Source organism: Mya arenaria, chromosome 10 (genome assembly GCF_026914265.1).
Source record: "Mya arenaria isolate MELC-2E11 chromosome 10, ASM2691426v1".
In the NCBI taxonomy this organism is placed as follows: Eukaryota; Metazoa; Mollusca; class Bivalvia; order Myida; family Myidae; genus Mya; species Mya arenaria.
The window spans coordinates 35,047,030-35,068,634 of record NC_069131.1 but is presented as its reverse complement, the minus strand read 5'-3'; the positions used below and the strand labels follow the sequence as shown (position 1 = coordinate 35,068,634).

General features: G+C 47.4%; 1 protein-coding gene across 1 annotated transcript; it reads left to right on the top strand.

Moving 5' to 3' along the window:
- Positions 1-2,768: 2,768 nt before the first annotated feature.
- LOC128204635 (uncharacterized) lies at positions 2,769-21,270 on the top strand. Its single transcript, XM_052906037.1, has 7 exons — positions 2,769-2,839; positions 2,940-3,086; positions 6,857-7,199; positions 9,688-9,836; positions 12,834-13,248; positions 18,782-18,928; positions 21,139-21,270. Exons 1-7 carry the CDS (start codon positions 2,769-2,771, stop codon positions 21,268-21,270), a joined length of 1,404 nt encoding a protein of 467 aa, XP_052761997.1.
- The last annotated feature ends 335 nt before the right edge of the window (positions 21,271-21,605 follow it).

Below are 21,605 nucleotides of genomic sequence, written 5' to 3'. Positions count from 1 at the left end.
ACAAGCATCATCACCTCCCCCTCCACCATCACCTCCATCACCACCTACATCAACAGCACCTTCACCTAAATCACCATCACCACCAAAAGCATCATCACCTCGGCCTACATCACAACCACCTCAACATCCATCACCTCAACCTCATCACTATCACACATACCACCTTCATTACCACCACAATAATCATCACCACCATCACCATCATCTCCACCTCCCCTCAATCGCCATCAACAGCATCATCACCTCCACCATCACCTCAACCTCCATCACCACCACCTCCACCTCCATCACCATCAATCACCTCAATCACCATTTAAAACTGCACATAACCACCAGCATCACCACCCCCATCACCTCCACAATTTCCAACAGCACATCAATCACCATCATTATCATCGTCTAAACCTTCACCATCACCTCTGCCACCTTCACCTCAATCACCACAATCAGCATGATCACCTCCTCCTCCACGATCACCTCCAACTCCATCACCGCCTCCTCAATCACCACCACCATCATCACCACCAGAAACATCACCTCCACCTCCACTATCACCTCCACCTCAGTCACCATAACCTCCATCACCACCACCACCATCTCAATAAACACCACAAGCAGCATCACCTCCACCTCCACCATCACCTCCATCACCAAAACCTCTATCACCATCACCTCCACCTCAATCACCATCACCATCATCACCACCAACATCATCACTTCCACATTCACATCCACTATCACCTCCATCATCACCAATTCTATCACAACCACCTCCACCTCCATCGTCTCAACCTCATCACTATAACCATCACTCTCACCACCTTCATCACCACCACTATCATCATCAGCAGCACCATCACCATCATCACCATCTCCATCTCAATCACCATCTCCAGCGTCATCAACACTACCATCACCTCCACTTCCATCACCACCACCTCCACCTCCATCACCATCACCTCAATCACCATTTAAAACTGCATATCAATCACCATCACCATCACCATCATCGCCATCATCACCTCCACCATAACCTCCACCTCCATCACCTACACCATCATCACATCCACCTCAATCACCATCAACTCCATCATAAGCAGCAACATCACCATCATCACCACATCCACCTCAACCACTATCATCACCAGTATCGCCACCTCCATCAACTCCACCATTGCCAACTGCACATCAATCACCATCACCATCAGCTTTTCAACATTCACCATCACCTCCACCAACATCACCACCACCTTCACCTCAATAACCACAACCCGCATCATCACCTCTTCCTCCACAATAACCTCCACCTACATCACCTCCAACTCAATCAGCACCACCATCATCACAACCAGCAACATCACCTTCAACTCCAACATCACCTCCACCCCGTCAACATTACCTTCATCACCATCAACTACACATCCATCATCTCAACCTCAGTCACTCCATCGTCAACGACACCGCCACCTCAATCACCATCACCACCACCAGCAGTATCAGCTCCACCATCACCTCTACTTCCACCTTAATCACCATCACCATCACCACCACCAGCATCATCACTTCCACCCCCACCTTCACCTTCACCGCAATCATCATCACCATCACCACCACCAGCATTATCACCTCTACCATCACCTCCACCTCCATCACCACCACCTCCAATTACATCACCTCCACCTCAATCACCATCTCCATCACCACCACCACCACCACCTCCAATATCACCTCAATCATCATCACCTCCACCTCCATCAACCTTCCGTTTCCAACTGCAAATCAATCACAATCACCATCACCATAATCACTTCCACCTCCATCTCCATTTCCAACCACACATTAATCACAATCACCATCACCATCAACTCCATCTCCATCACAACCACCTCCACCTCAATCACCAGCACCAACATCATCACCTCCAAATTCACCATCACCTCCACCTCCATCACAACCACGTCCATCACCATAGCCACCACCTCCACAACCTCAATCTCAATAACTTTTACCATCACCATCACCACCACCACTTTCATCATCACCACCATCATTATCACCCAATCATCACCAACTCCACATAATCTCCACTTTCATCACCATCACCTGCACATCCATCACTTTCTCCATCACCAACACCTCTACCTCAGTCACCATCACCCCCACTAGCATTATGACCTCCACCTTCATATCAATCACCATCACCATTGCCATCGTCATTTCCACCTCCATCACCACCTTCTTCACCTCATTCACCATCAACATCACCTACACCATCATTACCATCATCACCTTAGCCTCCATCTCAACCTCAGTCACCTTCCCCATCACCACCACCAGCATCATAACCTTCCAATCAACCATCACCTCCACCCATATCACCATCACCATCATCACCTCTACCTCAATCAGCATCACCACCAGCATCACGACCTCCATCACCTCCACCATTTCCAACTGAACATCAATCAGCATCATCATCACCATCTCCATCATCACCATCATTTCCACCTCCATAACCACCAACAGCATCATCACCTCCACATTCTCCCTCACCACAATTTCCAACTTTACCTCCACATCCATCACCATCACCATCACCACGACCAGCTTCACCACCTTCATCACATCCACCACCACCATCATCAGCTCCATATAAATTGCCGACACCTCCACTTCAATCACCATCATCACAACCAGCGTCATCACATCCACCTACACCATCACCACCACCTTCACCTCATCACTTCTACCTCAATCATAATTTCCAAATGCACATCAATCACCATTACTATCACCATTATCACCTCCACCTCAATCACCATCACCATCACCACAACCAGCATTATCAACTCAAACTCCACCATCACCTCCACCTCAATCACCACCACCTCTATCACCATCATCATCACCTCAATCACCATTACCATCCTCACCACCAGCATCATCACCTCCACCTCCATCATCACCTCCAGCTCCATTGTTAAACCATCCATCACCATTACCTCCACCTCCATCACCTCAACAGTTTCCAACTGCATATCTATCACCATCACCTTCACCATTATCACCTCCACCTCCACCACCACCTCCACCTCCATCACCTCCACCTCAATCACTATGCCCATCACTTCCAGAGGCATCATCACCTCCACCATCACCTCGCCCGCCATCACCTCCACCACAATCACCTTAACCACCAGCATTACCACTTCCATCACCTCAACCATTTCCAACTGCACATCAATCACCATCACTATCACTATAAGCACCTCCAACTTCACCATCACCTCCACCTTCATCACCACCACTTCCACCTCAATCACCACCACACGAACCATCACCTCCATCGCAATCATCTCAACCTAAATCACCATCACCATCACAACCACCGACATTATCGCCTCCACATCAATCAACAACACTTCCACTTCCATCACCTCAACCTCAATCACTATCACCACCAACACTTTCATAACCACCAACATCATCACCACCTCTACCTCAATCACCATCACAACCACCAGCATCATCACCATTCACCTCCACCATCACCTCCACCTCCATCACCAGCACCTCCATCTCCATCACCAGTATCTCAATAACCATTCCCAACTGCACATCAATCGTAATTACCATAACTATAATCATTTCCACCTCCAACATCACCTCCACCTAACTCACCATCACCATCACCATCACCACCACCAGCATTATCACCTCCACCAACACCTCCTCTCCCATCACCACAACCATCATCACCTTCACCTCAATCACCATCACCAAAAGCATCACCACCGCCATTACCTTCACCAATTCCAACTGCACATCAATCACCATCACCATCAACATCATCACATCAACCTTCACTATCACCTCCAACTCCATCACCATTACTTCTTCCTCAATCATCATCATTATCACCACCGCCAGCAACATAACCTCCACAGCAACCATCCCCTCCACCTTATTTAAGTCACCTCAAACACCATCACCATTACCACTACCATCATCATCACCTCAATCGACTAAACCTCAATCACTTTCACCATCATCACCACCATCACCTCCATCACCACCACCTCCACCTCAATCACCATTACCAACTGCACATCAATCACCATCACCATAACCAACATCACTTCTAATCACCTTCACTTCGACCTCAATTACAATCACCATCACCACCACCAGCATCATCACCTTCACCTTTAACAACACCTCCAACTCCATCACCATCACCACCATCAAAATAACCATTTCCAACTGCATATCAATCACCATCACCATCATCACCTCCAACTCCACCATCACCTCCAACCCCATCACTATCACCATCGTCACCTCCACCACCATCACATCCACCACCATCACTTTCCCCTCAATCACCCTTTCAAACTACACATTGAGCACCATCACCATCACCATCATCACCTCCACCGTCACCTCCACCTCAATGACCATCACTATCACCATCGTCATCTCCACCATCATCACTTCCACCACCATCACCGTCACTTCAATCACCATCAACATCATCACCTGAACCTCCATCACCTCCAACCTAATCACTATCCCCATCATCACAAGCACCAACACCTCACCCTCCACAATCACCTCCATCACAACCACCATCACCTCCTCCACCTCAATCACCATCACCATCATCGGCTCCAGTTCCAGTTCCACCTCAGTCACCATCCCCATCACCAATGCCAGAATCATCACCTCCACCATCACATCCATCACCATCACCATCAACACCAGCATCACCTCTATTGTTTCCAACTGCACAGCAATCATCATCACCATCAACACCTCCACATCCATCACCACCACCTCCACCTCAATCATCACCTCCACCTCCATCTGCTCCACATATATCACCACCAACATCATCAACTCCACATCAATCACCATCACCATCAACACCACCAGCATCATCACCTCAACCTTCAACATCACCTCCACCAACATCATTACCTCCACCTCAAACATCACCACCACCAGCATTATCACCTCCACCTCCACCACCTCAATCAACATCATCATCACCACCACCATCCCCTCCACCTCCATCACCATCACCTCCACCTCCATCACCTAAACATTTCCAACTGCACATCTATCACCTTCATCACCACCACCTCCATCACCATCACCTCCACCTCAATCATCATCACCAGCATCATCACCTCCACCTCCCTCACCACTATCTCCATCACCATAACCTCCGAATCTATCACCTCAACCTCAATCACTTTCACCATCCCCACCACCACCTTTATCACCATCACCATCATCATCAGCACCATCAACAAAATTACCATCTCCTCCTCAATCACCATCACCATTTAAACAACCAGCATCATCAAATCCACCTCCATCATCACTACCTCCATCACCATAACCTCCGCATCCATCACCTCAACCTCAATACCTATCACCATCCCCACCATCACCTTAATCACCATCACCATCATCATCAGCACAATCACCACAATTACCATCTCCACCTCAATCACCATCTAAACAACCAGCATCATCACATCCACCTCCATCATCACCTCAAACCCCATCACCACCACCTCCATCACCATCACCATCACCACCATCACCTCATCCTCAATCACAATTTCCAACTGCATATCAATAAGCATCACCATCACCATTATCACTTCCACTTCAATCATCATCACCATGTCAACCAGCAGCATTATCACCGTCACCTCCACCATCACCTCCATCATCACCACCATCATCATCTCTACCTCCACCTCCATCACAACAACTTCCATCACCATCACCTCCACCTCCATCACCTCAACCTTTTCCAACTGCATATCAATCACCATCACCATCGTCACCTCCACCACACTCAATAATTACCTTAACCTCCATCACCACCACCTCAATCACCATCACCATCACATTCATCGCTCCACCTCCACCATCACTTTCGCCTCAATCACCACCATCACCTCAAGCACCATCACCACCACCATCATCAGTTCCACCACCATCACCTCCACCACCATCATCATCATCACTTCCACCTCCATCATCACCTCCACATCCATAACCAACACCTCCATCACCATCACCTCCACCTCAATCAACATCATTATCACCACCACCATCACCTCCATCACCATCACCTCCACGTCCATCACCTAAACCTTTTCCAGCTGCACATCTATCACCATCATCATCACCATCATCACCTCTAACACCACCTCCATCACCATTACCTACTCCTCCATAAACTCAGCCATTTCGAACTGCACACCAATTACCATCAACATCACCATCAACACCACAACCTAAACCATCACCTCCACCTCAATCAGCATCACTATCATCACCTCAATCACCATCACTTCCACCACCACCACCACCACCATCATCACCTCAACCTCAATCACCATCACCATCATCATCTCCACCTCCACCACCACCACAATCACCATCTTCATCACCACCACCAACATCATCACCTTCACCTCCATCACCACCACCTCCATCACCTCAACCTTATCACTATCACCAACTTCAACTCCACCTCCATCTCCTCCGCCTCAACCATCACCTCCATCAGCACCATCTCCAACTCCATTACCACCACCTCCACCTCTATCACTATCACCAGAATCAACTCCACCTCCATCACCTCTACATCACCCATCACCTCCATCAGCACCACCATCATAAACCCCACCTGAGTCACCATCACTACCAGCATGCCCACCTCCAACACCTCCAACATTTCCAACTGCATAACCATCAGCATCACCATTATCACCCCAACGTTCACCACCACCTCCACCTCAATCAACATCAACACCACCACCACCATCAGCATCATCCCCTCCATCTCCAATATCACCTCCACCAGCATAACTACCATGTCCACCTCCATCACCATCACCATCATCAACTCCACCTCAGTCACCATTTCCAACTGCACTTCAATCACCATTACCATAACAATCATTACTTCCATCATCACCGCCACTTCCACCTCAATCACAATCACCATCACCACCACCAGAATCAACACCCCCACCTCCACCAAAACCTCAACCTCCATCACCATCACCTCCACCTCCATCAACTCAACCATTTCCAACTGCAAATCAATCGTCATCACCATTACCATCATCGCCCACACCTCAACCTCAATGACCATCACTAACACCATCGTCACCTCCACCACCATCACCTCCTCCACCTCAATCACCATCATAATCATCACCTCAAGCTCATTATCCACCTCAATCACCATCCCCATTACCATCGCCAGCATCATCACCTCCACCATCACGTCCATCACCATCACCATCATCACCTCCACCAAAATCACCTTCACCACCATCACCACCAGCATCACCTCAACTATTTCCAACTGCACATCAATCACCATCACCATCACCATCACCACTTCACTACTATCATCTCTACCTACCATCATAACCGTCATCACCTCCACCTCCATCACCTCCACCTTAAACACAATCCCCATCACCACCACCTCCACATCCACCATCACTACCTCCAACACGATCACCTCCACCTCCATCCCTTCAACCTCAATCACTTTCACCATCACTACCACCACATTGATCACAAACAACATCACCATCTCCACCTCAATCACCATCACCATTACCACCACCAGCATAATCACCTCCACCTCCATCCCAATCACCACTACCTCCACCACCATCACCATCATCACCTCCACCTCAATCACCATTTCCAACTGCAAATCAATCACTATTACCATCACATTCATTACTTTCAATTCCACTACCCCCTCCACCTCATTTGCCATCACAATCACCACCTCCAGCATTATCACCTTCACCTCCATCATCAACAACCATTTCCAACTGCATATCAATTACCATCACCATCACCATCGTCACCTCCACCTCACTCAACCATTACCTCCAACTCCATCACCAACACCTCAATCACCATCACCATCACCATTATCACTTACACTACCATTACAATCTTCACTTATCCTCAATCACCATCATCACCCAACCCCTATAACCAGACCTCGACCTAAATCACCATCCCCATCACCAACAACAGCATCATTACATCCACCTCCACCATCCCCTCCCCCCCCATCCACACCACCATCATCACCTCCACCTCAAATATAATTACCACCAGCATCATTACCTCCATCACCATCACCTTCACCTCAATAACCACCACCATCACAACCACTAACATCATCACCTCCACCATCACCACCACCATCACCACCACCGCAACCTCCATCATCACCTCCACCTCAATCACCATTGCCAACTGAATATCAATCATCATCATCATCATCATCATCATCATCATCATCATCACTTCCACTTCCACCATGACCTCCACCTCCATCACCATCAACTAAATCACCATCACCTCAACCATTTCCTACTGCACACACATCACCATCACCATCACAACCAGCAGCAGCAGCATCACCTTCACACCAACACCATCACCTCCACCTCAATCACCTCAATCACCATGAAGTCCACCGCCATCACCTCAACCATTTCAAATTGCACATCAATCTCCATCACCATCACCATCATCATCTCAACCTCCACAATCACCTCCACCACCATCACCACCACTTCCACCTTAATAACCATCACCATCACCTCAAAGCTCCATCAACTCCACCACCATCACCATCATCACCTTCATCTCAATCACCATCATCACCTCCACCATCACTTCCACCTCCATTAACCCGACCTCAATCACCATCCCCATCACCACCACAGGCATCATCACCTGCACCATCACCTCCACCTCCATCACCTACACCATCATCATCTCTACCTCAATCACCATCACCACCAGCACCTCAATCAACATTTCCAACTGCATATGAATCAACATCACCATCACCATCATCACTTCCACTTCCACCATCACCTAAACCTCTATCACCACACCCTCCATCACCATTACCTCCACTTCCATCACCTCAACCATTTCCTACTGCACACCAATCACCTCCACCATCACCATCATCACTTCCATCTCCACCTTTACCTCCAACTCAATCACGATCACCACCACCAGCATTATCCCCACCACCATCACCTCCACCTCAATTAACATCACCATCACCACCATCAGCAGCATCATCACCTTCACACTACCAGCATTATTTTCTACACCTCAACCATCACCTCCATCACCACCACCTCCATCACCATCACCTCTACCTCCATTACCTCAACGATTTCCAACTGCACATCAATCACCATCACCATCATCAACTCAACCTCCACCATCACCTCCACCTCAATCACCACCACTTCTACCTTAATAACCATCACAATCACCTCAAAGCACCATCAACTCCACCACCATCACCATCATCACCTACACCTCCATCACCTACACCATCATCAGCTCCACCTCCACCATTTCAAACTGCACATCCATCACCATCACCATAATCACCTCAACCTTCACCATCACCTTCACCTGCAACACCACCACCTCCACCTCAATAGCCACCACAAGCATCATCACTTCCACCCAAATCACCACCACCTCCACATCCACCTCCATCACCATTACAATCATCACCTCCACCTAAATCATCATTTTCAACTGCAACTAATCACCATATTCATCACGATCATGACTTTCAAGTCCACCATCCCCTCCACCTCAAACACCATGACAATCTACATCACCATCACCATCAACCCCACCTTAATCACCATCACTACCACCAGCAACAACACCTCCACCTCCAACATCACATGCACCTCCATCACCAAATCCTCCATCACCATCACGTCCATCTACATCACCTAAACCATTTCCAACTGCATATCAATTACCATCACCATCACCATCACCATCGTCACCTCCATCTGAACCATTACCTCCACCTTCATCACCACCACCTCCACCTCAATCATCATCACCATCGCCATCATCACCTACACCACCATTACAATCATCACTTAGCCTTAATCACCATCATCATTTCGACCTCTATCACCACCACCTCCACCTCAATTACTATCCCCATTACAACCAACAGCATCATTACCTCCACCTCCACCGTCACCTCCACCCCCATCACCCCACCTCCACCTCCATCTGCGCCCTCACCACTATTTCCAACTCCACCTCAACATGAATCACCATAAACCTTCACCATCACCACCACCTTCATCACCACCTCCACCACCTCCACCTCCACCATCACCACTATTTCCAACTCCACCTCCACATCAATCACAATAATCACAACCACAACCTACTCCACCTCAATAACCACATCCATCATCACCACCAACATCACCACCTCCACCTTCACCACTGACTCCACCTCTTTCACCATCATCACCACCACCTCAATCAACATTTCCAACTGCATATGAATCAACATCACCATCACCATCATCACTTTCACTTCCACCATCACCTAAACCTCTATCACCACACCCTCCATCACCATTACCTCCACTTCCATCACCTCAACCATTTCCTACTGCACACCAATCATCTCCACCATCACCATCATCACTTCCATCTCCACCTTTACCTCCATATCAATCACGATCACCACCACCAGCATTATCCCCACCACCATCACCTCCACCTCAATCATCATCACCATCACCACCATCAGCAGCATCATCACATTCACACTACCAGCATTATTATCTACACCTCCACCATCACCTCCATCACCACCACCTCCATCACCATCACCCCCACCTCCATTACCTCAACGATTTCCAACTGCACATCAATCACCATCACCATCACCATCATCAACTCAACCTCCACCATCACCTCCACCTCAATCACCACCACTGCCACCTTAATAACCATCACAATCACCTCAAAGCACCATCAACTCCACCACCATCACCATCATCACCTTCACCTCAATCACCATCACCATAATCAGCTCCACCTCCACCATTACTTCAACCTCCATTACCTCCTACTCAATCAACATCCCCATCAACACCACCAGCATCATAAACTCTACCATCACCTCCACTTCCATCACCTACACAATCATCACCTCCAAGTCAATCACCATCACCACCAGCATCATCACGTCCATCACCTCCACCATTTCAAATTGCACATCAATCAGCATCAGCATTACCATAATCACCTCAACCTTCACCATCACCTCCACCTCCATCTACACCACCACCTTCACTCAAAAAACACCACAAGCATCATCACCACCACCACCATCACCTCCATCACCTACACCATCATCATCTTCGCCTCAATCACCATCACCACCAGCACCACCACCTCCACCATTTGAAACTGTACATCAATCACCATCACCATCACCATAATCACCTCAACCTTCACCATCGCCATCACCTGCATCACCACCACCTCCACCTCAATAGCCACCACAAGCATCATCACTTCCACCCAAATCACCACCACCTCCACATCCACCTCCATCACCATTACAATCATCACCTCCACCTCAATTATCATTTTCAACTGCAACTAATCACCATCCTCATCACGATCATGACTTTCAAGTCCACCATCCCCTCCACCTCAATCACCATGACAGCCTACATCACCATCACCATCAATCCCACCTTAATCCCCATCACTACCACCAGCAACACCACCTCCACCTCCAACATCACATGCACCTCCATCACCAAAACCTCCATCACCATCACGTCCATCTACATCACCTAAACCATTTCCAACTGCATATCAATTACCATCACCATCACCATCGTCACCTCCATCTGAACCATTACCTCCACCTCCATCACCACCACCTCCACCTCAATCACCATCACCATCGCCATCATCACCTACACCACCATTATCATCATCACTTAGCCTTAATCACCATCATCATTTCGACCTCTATCACCACCACCTCCACCTCAATCACTATCCCCATTACAACCAACAGCATCATTACCTCCACCTCCACCGTCACCTCCACCCCCATCACCCCCACCTCCACCTCCATCTGCGCCCTCACCACTATTTCCAACTCCACCTCAACATGAATCACCAAAAACCTCCACCATCACCACCACCTTCATCACCACCTCCATCACCTCCACCTCCACCATCACCACCATTTCCAACTCCACCTCCACATCAATCACAATAATCACAACCACAACCTACTCCACCTCAATAACCACAACCATCATCACCACCAACATCACCACCTCCACCTTCACCACCGACTCCAACTCTATCACCATCATCACCACCACCTCAATCACCATTTCCAACTGCATATGAATCAACATCACCATCACCATCATCACTTCCACTTCCACCATCACCTAAACCTCTATCACCACACCCTCAAACACCATTACCTACACTTCCATCACCTCAACCATTTCCTACTGCACACCAATCACCTCCACCATCATCTCTTCCATCTCCACCTTTACCTCCAACTCAATCACGATCACCACCACCAGCATTATCCCAACCACCATCACCTCCACCTCAATCAACATCACCATCACCACCATCAGCAGCATCATCACCTTCACACTACCAGCATTATTATCTACACCTCCACCATCACCTCCATCACCACCTTCCCCATCACCATCACCTCCATTACCACAACGATTTACAACTGCACATCAATCACCATCACCATCATCAGCTCAACCTCCACCATCACCTCCACCTCAATCACCACCACTTCCACCTTAATAACCATCACAATCACCTCAAAGCACCATCAACTCCACCACCATCACCATCATCACCTTCACCTCAATCACCATCACCATAATCAGCTCCACCTCCACCATTACTTCAACCTCCATTACCTCCTACTCAATCAACATCCCCATCAACACCACCAGCATCATAAACTCTACCATCACCTCCACTTCCATCACCTACACAATCATCACCTCCAAGTCAATCACCATCACTACCAACATCATCACGTCCATCACCTCCACCATTTCAAATTGCACATTAATCAACATCAGCATTACCATAAACACCTCAACCTTCACCATCACCTCCACCTCCATCACCACCACCACCTTCACCTCAAAAAATACCACAAGCATCATCACCACCACCACCACCATCACCTCCATCACCAACAACTACATCACAACCAACTCCATCACCATCACCTCCACCTCCATCACCTCAACCATTTCCAACTGCATATCAATCACCTTCACCATCACCATCGTAACCTCCACCTTCACCATTATCTCCACCTCCATCACCACCACCTCCACCTCAATCAACATCACCATCATCAACTACACCACCATTACCATCATCACCTCAGCATCAAACATCATCACATTCATTACCTCCGCCTACATCACCTCCACCTCCACCTCAATTACCATCCCCATTACCACGACCAGCATCAGTACCTTCACATCCACCATCACCTCAACCCCCATCACCACCAACATCATCACCTCAACCTCAATCACCAACAGCATGACCATCTCCATCACCTGCACCATTTCCAGCTGAACATCAATCACCATCACCATCACCATCATCACCCCCACCTCCATCAGCACCAGTTCCATCTCAATAACCACAACCAGCATCATCATCTTCACCTCCACTATCACCTCCATCTCCACCCTCACCACCATTTCCAACTTCACCTCCTCATCAATCACCATCACCACCACCATCACCACCACCAGCATCACCACTTCCATCACCTACACCCCCACCATTACCACAATTTCAACTTCACCTCTACATCAATCACCAGCATCACATCCACCTCCATTTTCACCTCCACCTCCATCACCACCACGTCAACCTCAATCACCATCACCACCACCAGCATCATTATTTCCACATCCACCATTACCTTCACCTCAATCACTATCACCATCATCCTTACCAGCATTACCACCTCTATCTCCACCATCACTTCCACCTCCATAACCACCAACTCCATCACTATTACCTCCACCTCAATCACCATCACCATCAGCACCACCAGCATCATCACATCTACCTCCACCATCACCTCCACCTCCATTACCACCACATCCATCACCATCACCTCCACCTCCATCACCTGAACCATTTTCAACTGCATATTAATCACCATCATCATCACCTCCACCCCCATAACCACTACCACCACCTCAACCACCATCATCATCACCATCTTCACCTCCATAACAATCACCATCACCATAATCACCTCAACCTTCACAATCAATTTTACCTCAATCAACTCCACCTCAATCACCATCCCCATCTCCACCACCAGCATCATCACCTCCACCTCATCCAGCATCACCACCTCCATCACCTCAACCATTTTCAACTGCACATAAATAACAAACAACATCATCAACTCCACTTTCATCACCACCACCTCCTCGTCAATCACCAAAACCATCACCTCCAGCTCCACCATTACATCCATCACCACCACCTCCATCACCATCACCATCACCACCACCACAATCATCCCCTCCATCTCAATCACCATCACCACCAGCATCACCACCTCCATAACCCCCATCATTTACAATTGCACATAGATCACCATCAATATCATAACCTCCACCTCCATCACCACCACCTCCACCTCAATCACCACCACCCGCATCATCACCACAACCTCAACCATCACCCCAACCTACATCACCAACACATACACCTACATCACCTCAACCATTTCCAACTGCACATCAATCACAATCACCATCACCATCATCACCTCCACATCCACCATAACCTCCACCTCCATTACCACCAACATCACCTCAATCACCATCGTCATCACCATCACCATCATCACCTCCACCACCATCACATCCAACATCATTACCAGCATCACTTCCAACTCCATCATCACCACCACCTCCACCTCCTTCACCATTACCATCATCATCTTCACCTCAATCACCAATTCCAACTGCACATCAATAACCACCCCCACCTCCATCACCACCACCAAATTAATTACCAACACTATCACCATCATCACCTCCACCACAATAAACTCTACCACAATCACCAACAGCACCTCCAAATAAATCACCGTCGTCACCTCCACCATCACCTCCAACTCCATCACCTTCAACTCCATCACATACACCATCATCACCACAAGATTCACCACGTCCATCACTACCGCCATTTCCAATTGCAAATCAATCACCATCACCATCACAATCATCACCTCCACCTCAATCACCACCTCCAGCATCATAACCTACACCTCCACCATCACCTCCATCACCACCACCTCCATCACCATCACCTCAATCACCATCACCACCACTAGCATCATCACCTCCACCTCAACCATCACGTCCACCTCCATCACCACTACCTCCATCACCATAACCTCAACTTCAATCACTATCACCATCCTCACCACCACCTTAATCACCACCACCATCATCATCACCACCATTACAATCCCCACCTCAATCACCATCACCATCTTAACAACCAGCATCATCACCCCCACCTCCATCATCACCTCAAACCCCATCACCACCACCTCAATCACCATCATCACCTCAACCTCAATCACAATTTTCAACTGCATATCAATCACCATCAGCATCACCATTATTACTTTAAACTCCACCATCACATCCACCTCAATCACCATCACCATCACCACCAGCAGCATTATCACCTTCACATCCACCATCAACTCCACCTCCATCACCACCACCTCAATCACCATCACCTCCAGCATCATCACCACCATCATCATCTCTACCTCCACCTCCTTCACAAATACTTCAATCACCATCACCTCCACCTCTTCACCATCATGACAATCACCATCCACCACCCTGTTTATCACCGTCATGACCATTACATCTACCACCTCCACCGTGCCCATCACCATCCACCATCGTGCTCATCACCATCAAGCCCAAAACAATCCACCACCTTGCTCTTCACCATCAAGACCATCACTATCCACCACCTTGCTCATTACCATCATGACCACCATCATCCACCACCATGCTCATCACCATCATACCATCACTATCCATCACCTTGCTCATCACCATCATTATCATGAATATCCACCTTCATATTATCACCATCCACCACCTTGCTCATCGCCATCATAATCATCACTATCCACCATCTTGTTCATCACCATCATGACCATCACCATCCACCACCTTGCTCATCACCATCATAACCATCACCATCCACCACCTAGCACATCACCATCATAACCATCACCATCCACCACCTTGCTCATCATAATCACAAACACTACCATCCACCACCTTGTTCATCACCATCATGACCATCACCATCCACCACCTTGCTCATCTTCACTAACACTACCATCAACTACCTTTCTCATCACCATCATGACAATCACCATCCACCACCTTGTTCATCATCATCACAAACACTACTATCCACCACCGTGCTCTTCACCATCAAAAACACTACCATCCACCACCTTGCTCATCGCCATCATGACTATCACCATCCTCCACCTTCCTCATCATCATCATCATCATCACAAACACTACCATCCACCACCTTGCTCATCACCATCATGACCATCACCATCCACAACCTTGCTCATCATCAACACAAACACTACCATCCACCACCATGCTCATCACCATCACGACCATCACCATCCGTCATCTTTCTCATAACCATCATGACCATCACTATCCACCACAATTTTCATGACCATCATAACCATAAACACCACCACCTTGCACATTACTATCATGATGATCACATTATGACCATCAACATCAACCACCTTTGTCATCATCATCATGACCATCATCACCAATACCTTGCTTACCACCATCATGACCAACACCATCCACCACAATGCTTATCACCATCAAGACCATCACCATCCAACATCGTGCTTATCACCATCATGACCACCTGCACCTTGCTTATCACCATCATGACCATCACCATCCACCACCGTGCTTATCACCATCATGAACACCACCCCGACTACCACCACCGGGCTCATCACCATCATAAAAATCACCATCCACCACCGTGCTCATCATTATCATGACCACCACCAACACCACCACCATCATCATCACCGTGCTTATCAACATCATGACCATCATCGCCACCTCTACCACCACCACCATCATGACCATCGCAATCCACCACCTTGCTCATTATCAGCATAACAACTACCACAACAATTCTTGTCACCATCATGACCAATACCACATCCACCTTGCTCACCACCATCATAAGCATTATCATCCACCACCGTTCTCATCACCATCGTGACCACAACCATCCATCACCTTGTTCATCACCATAATGACCATCACCATTCACAACCGTGCTTATCGCCATCAAATCACCTGTAACTTGCTCATCACCATCATGTCCACCACCACCGTGCTCAAAACTATCATGACCATCACCATCACCACGGTGCTCATCACCATCATCGTTCTCACAACAATCATGACCACCACCATCACCATCGTGCTCACCACCATCATGACCACAACCACCATCATCATCGTGCTCACCACCATAAGCACATCCACCACAACCACCACCAACGTGCTTACCACCATCAGCACATCCACCACCACTACTACCGCGCTTACCACCATCAGCACATCCGCCACCACCACCATAGTGCTCACCACCATCAGCACATCCACAACAACCACCGTGCTTACCACCATATGAACCTCCACCACCACCACCACCACCACCGTGCTTACCACCATTAGCACATCCACCACCACCACCACCACCACCGTGCTTACCACCATATGCACATCCACCACCACCACCACAACCACCGTGCTTACCATCATATGCACATCCACCACCACCACCACCACCACCGTGCTTACCACCATTAGCACATCCACCATCAACACCACTGTGCTCACCACTATCAGCACATATATCACCACCACCACCGTGCTTACCACCATAAGCACATCCACCACCATCACCACCACCGTGCTTACCACCATAAGCACATCCACCACCATCACCACCACAATGCTTATCACTATAAGCACATCCACCATCACCACCACCACCGTGCTCACCACCATCAGCACATCCACCATCACCACCACCGTGCTTACCACCATAAGCACATCCACCACCAGTACCACTGTGCTCACCACCATCAGCACATCCACCACCACTACCACTGTGCTTACCACCATCAGCACATCCACCACCACTACCACTGTGCTTACCACCATCAGCACATCCACCACCACTACCACTGCGCTTACCACCATCAGCACATCACCAACACTACCACTGTGCTTACCACCATAAGCACATCCACCACCACTACCACTGTGCTTACCACCATCAGCACATCCACCACCACTACCACTGTGCTCACCACCATCAGCACATCCATCACCACTACCACTGTGCTTACCACCATCAGCACATCCACCACCACTACCACTGTGCTTACCACCATAAGCACATCCACCACCACTACCACTGTGCTTACCACCATAAGCACATCCACCACCACTACCACTGTGCTTACCACCATAAGCACATCCACCACCACTACCACTGTGCTTACCACCATCAGCACATCCACCACCACCACCACTGTGCTCACCACCATCAGCACATCCATCAACACCACACCACTGTGCTTACCACCATCAGCACATCCACCATCACCACCTCCACCAACACTGTGCTTACCACCATCAGCACATCCACCATCACCACCTCCACCAACACTGTGCTTACCACCATCAGCACATCCACCACCACAACCACCACCACCACCGTGCTATCCACCATCAACACATCCACCACCACCACCGCCATCCTTCTATCCACCATCAGCAAATCCACCGCCACAACCACCACCACCACCGTGCTATCCACCATCAGCACATCCCCCCCACCACCATCACCACCACCACCACCGTGCTATCCACCATCATCACATCCACCACCACCACACCGTGCTATCCACCATCAGCACATCCACCACCACTACCGTGCTCACCACCATCATCACATCCACCACCACCACTTTGCTCACCACCATCAGTCACTGAAACATGGAACCGATGCACTCACTTATTACAATAATACATAATTCAATTAAATATCATAATTAAAGAAGCAAATATCAAATATATTAATTAACGTGCTTATATTTAACGAATATTGTTTAAAATTAATTTAAAATATGTTCACTACACTAATATATCTACATTGCTGTAAACTGTTTTTCACTTCTCAATTCATGAGTCTTTTCTACCAGTCTATTATAAGCCACTTGCAAAATTATACATAATTGTTCAACTTTTTAAATTAAGGTAGTATTTAGGAATATACACGAATATGAAATAAACATTTTCTGATACCTGGGTTTGGTTAAGAAAATCTTGGGAAAGAATGCTGGTGCCTTTTAGCATTTTCACTATAAGATTTAAAAAACCATCAGAAAATGCCATTTTCAGTTTTCGTGTTTTTCTTAAAAAATAAATCAGATTTGTTAATTCAAAGAACATTTTAGAAAATAAATCAAACATGTTGATTTAATAATAAAGAATTGAAAATTATGTTCATAAATTTTAGACAAAAAAATATAGGCTCATAAACAAGATTATTTCAATGGTGGCTGTTATTTTCTATTTAAAATAACAAAATTGTTCCGTCATTTCTCCACAATTTAAAATGCATTATATATTATTTTTACTTTGAACAAATTTAAATACAAAAGGAGTGAGCAAAAAATACATATCTTTGTTATTGATGTTGTCCACAGCCTATTTTGCGAACAAGACTGCCAATGAAGTCCCATCACAACTATCGCCACCGTTATGAAAACCACCACCACAACCACCATCATGCCAATGTCTCCCGGTGTCCACCAATCTAAATGAAACAGCTTAGGAACTATGGACATGACATTGAAAGAGCTTTAAAGGTAAGCTTAGGGATATTTATTATCAATATCATCATACCCATCATCATCATCTTCATCTTCATCACAACAAAAAAACAACCACAACAATCATCATTGTCATCACCATCCCCACTATCATCACCTCCACCAGCACCACCACCACCACCACCATCACAACCACCACCACAACCACCATCACCACCAAAACCATCACCATCACCACCATCATCACCACCACCATCACAACCACCATTTCCACCACCATCACCACCACAATCGCCACAACCACCATCACCATAACCACCACCACAACCATCAACATCATCATCTATACCACAACCACCATCACAATCATCATCATCATCATCATCATCATCATCATCATCATCATCATCATCATCATCATCATCATCACCACCACCACCAGCACCACCACCACCACCACCATCATCATCACCACCACCACAACCATCACCACCACCATAACCACCACCATTATCACCACTACCACCATCACCACCACCCCCACCATCATCATCATCACCACCACTACCAACACCACCACCACCATCATCACCATCATCACCAGCACCATCACCATCACCATAACCACCACCATAACCACCACCTCTACCACCACTACCAACAGCACCACCAGCACTACCACCACAACCATCACCACCACCATCACTGTAACCACCACCATAACCACCACCATTACCACCACTACCACCATCACCACCATCACCATCATCATCATCACCACCCTCACCATCACCAACACCACCATCATCATTATCACCAGCACCATCACCATCAACATAACCACCACCTCTACCACCACTACCACCACCATCAACACCACCACCATCACCACATCCATCACCACCACCATCACCATAACTACAATCACCACCACCAACACCAACACCACCACCATCACCACCACCATCACAACCACCATCACCAACACCACCAACAAAACCACCACCATCACCACCACCAACAACAACACCACCACCACCATCACCACAACCATCACCACCACCATCACCATAACCACCACCATAACCACCACCACCACCATTACCCTCACCACAACCACCACCATCATCATCATCATCATCATCATCATCATCATCATCATCATCATCATCATCATCATCATCTTCGTCATCGTCATCATCATCATCATCATCATCATCATCATCATCATCATCATATGCAAGACCATCATCACTATCCATTACACACTTAACCCTTGTACACGGACTTTGCATTTTGGTCATCAATTCTAGCATTATCTATATATTTACCTAAAGATGCTAAGTTTCATACACTTTGATCGCCCACTTCAATCCATCTGTCAAGCTAAGTACCGTCATCAGTGAGTTGTCGCCCATAACCAACTCAATTAGATGTGTAATCACTGCATTTGGACGTTGGACACTTCCAGTACAGTGGGCACTGAAACATTGAACTGATCATGCGGTCATTTATTTCAATAAAGTGTTTATATATGTAAAATTAAAACAAGTAGCTGAATAAAATGAACACATATTAAACATATTTAGTGTTAATTAACTAATATTATTCAATAGTAATAAAAAATAAATGGCTGAATAATTATAAC

Bases quoted from the DNA above. Each gene is read 5' to 3' on its own strand.
- LOC128204635 (XM_052906037.1), top strand. From the start codon at position 2,769: ATGCACATCAATCACCATTACTATCACCATTATCACCTCCACCTCAAT. The intron at 9,837-12,833 runs GTCCATCTACAT...CACCATAATCAG, and splicing joins AAATCCTCCATCACCATCAC to CTCCACCTCCACCATTACTT. The intron at 18,929-21,138 runs GTGCTATCCACC...ATCATCATCATC, and splicing joins CCACAACCACCACCACCACC to ATCTTCGTCATCGTCATCAT.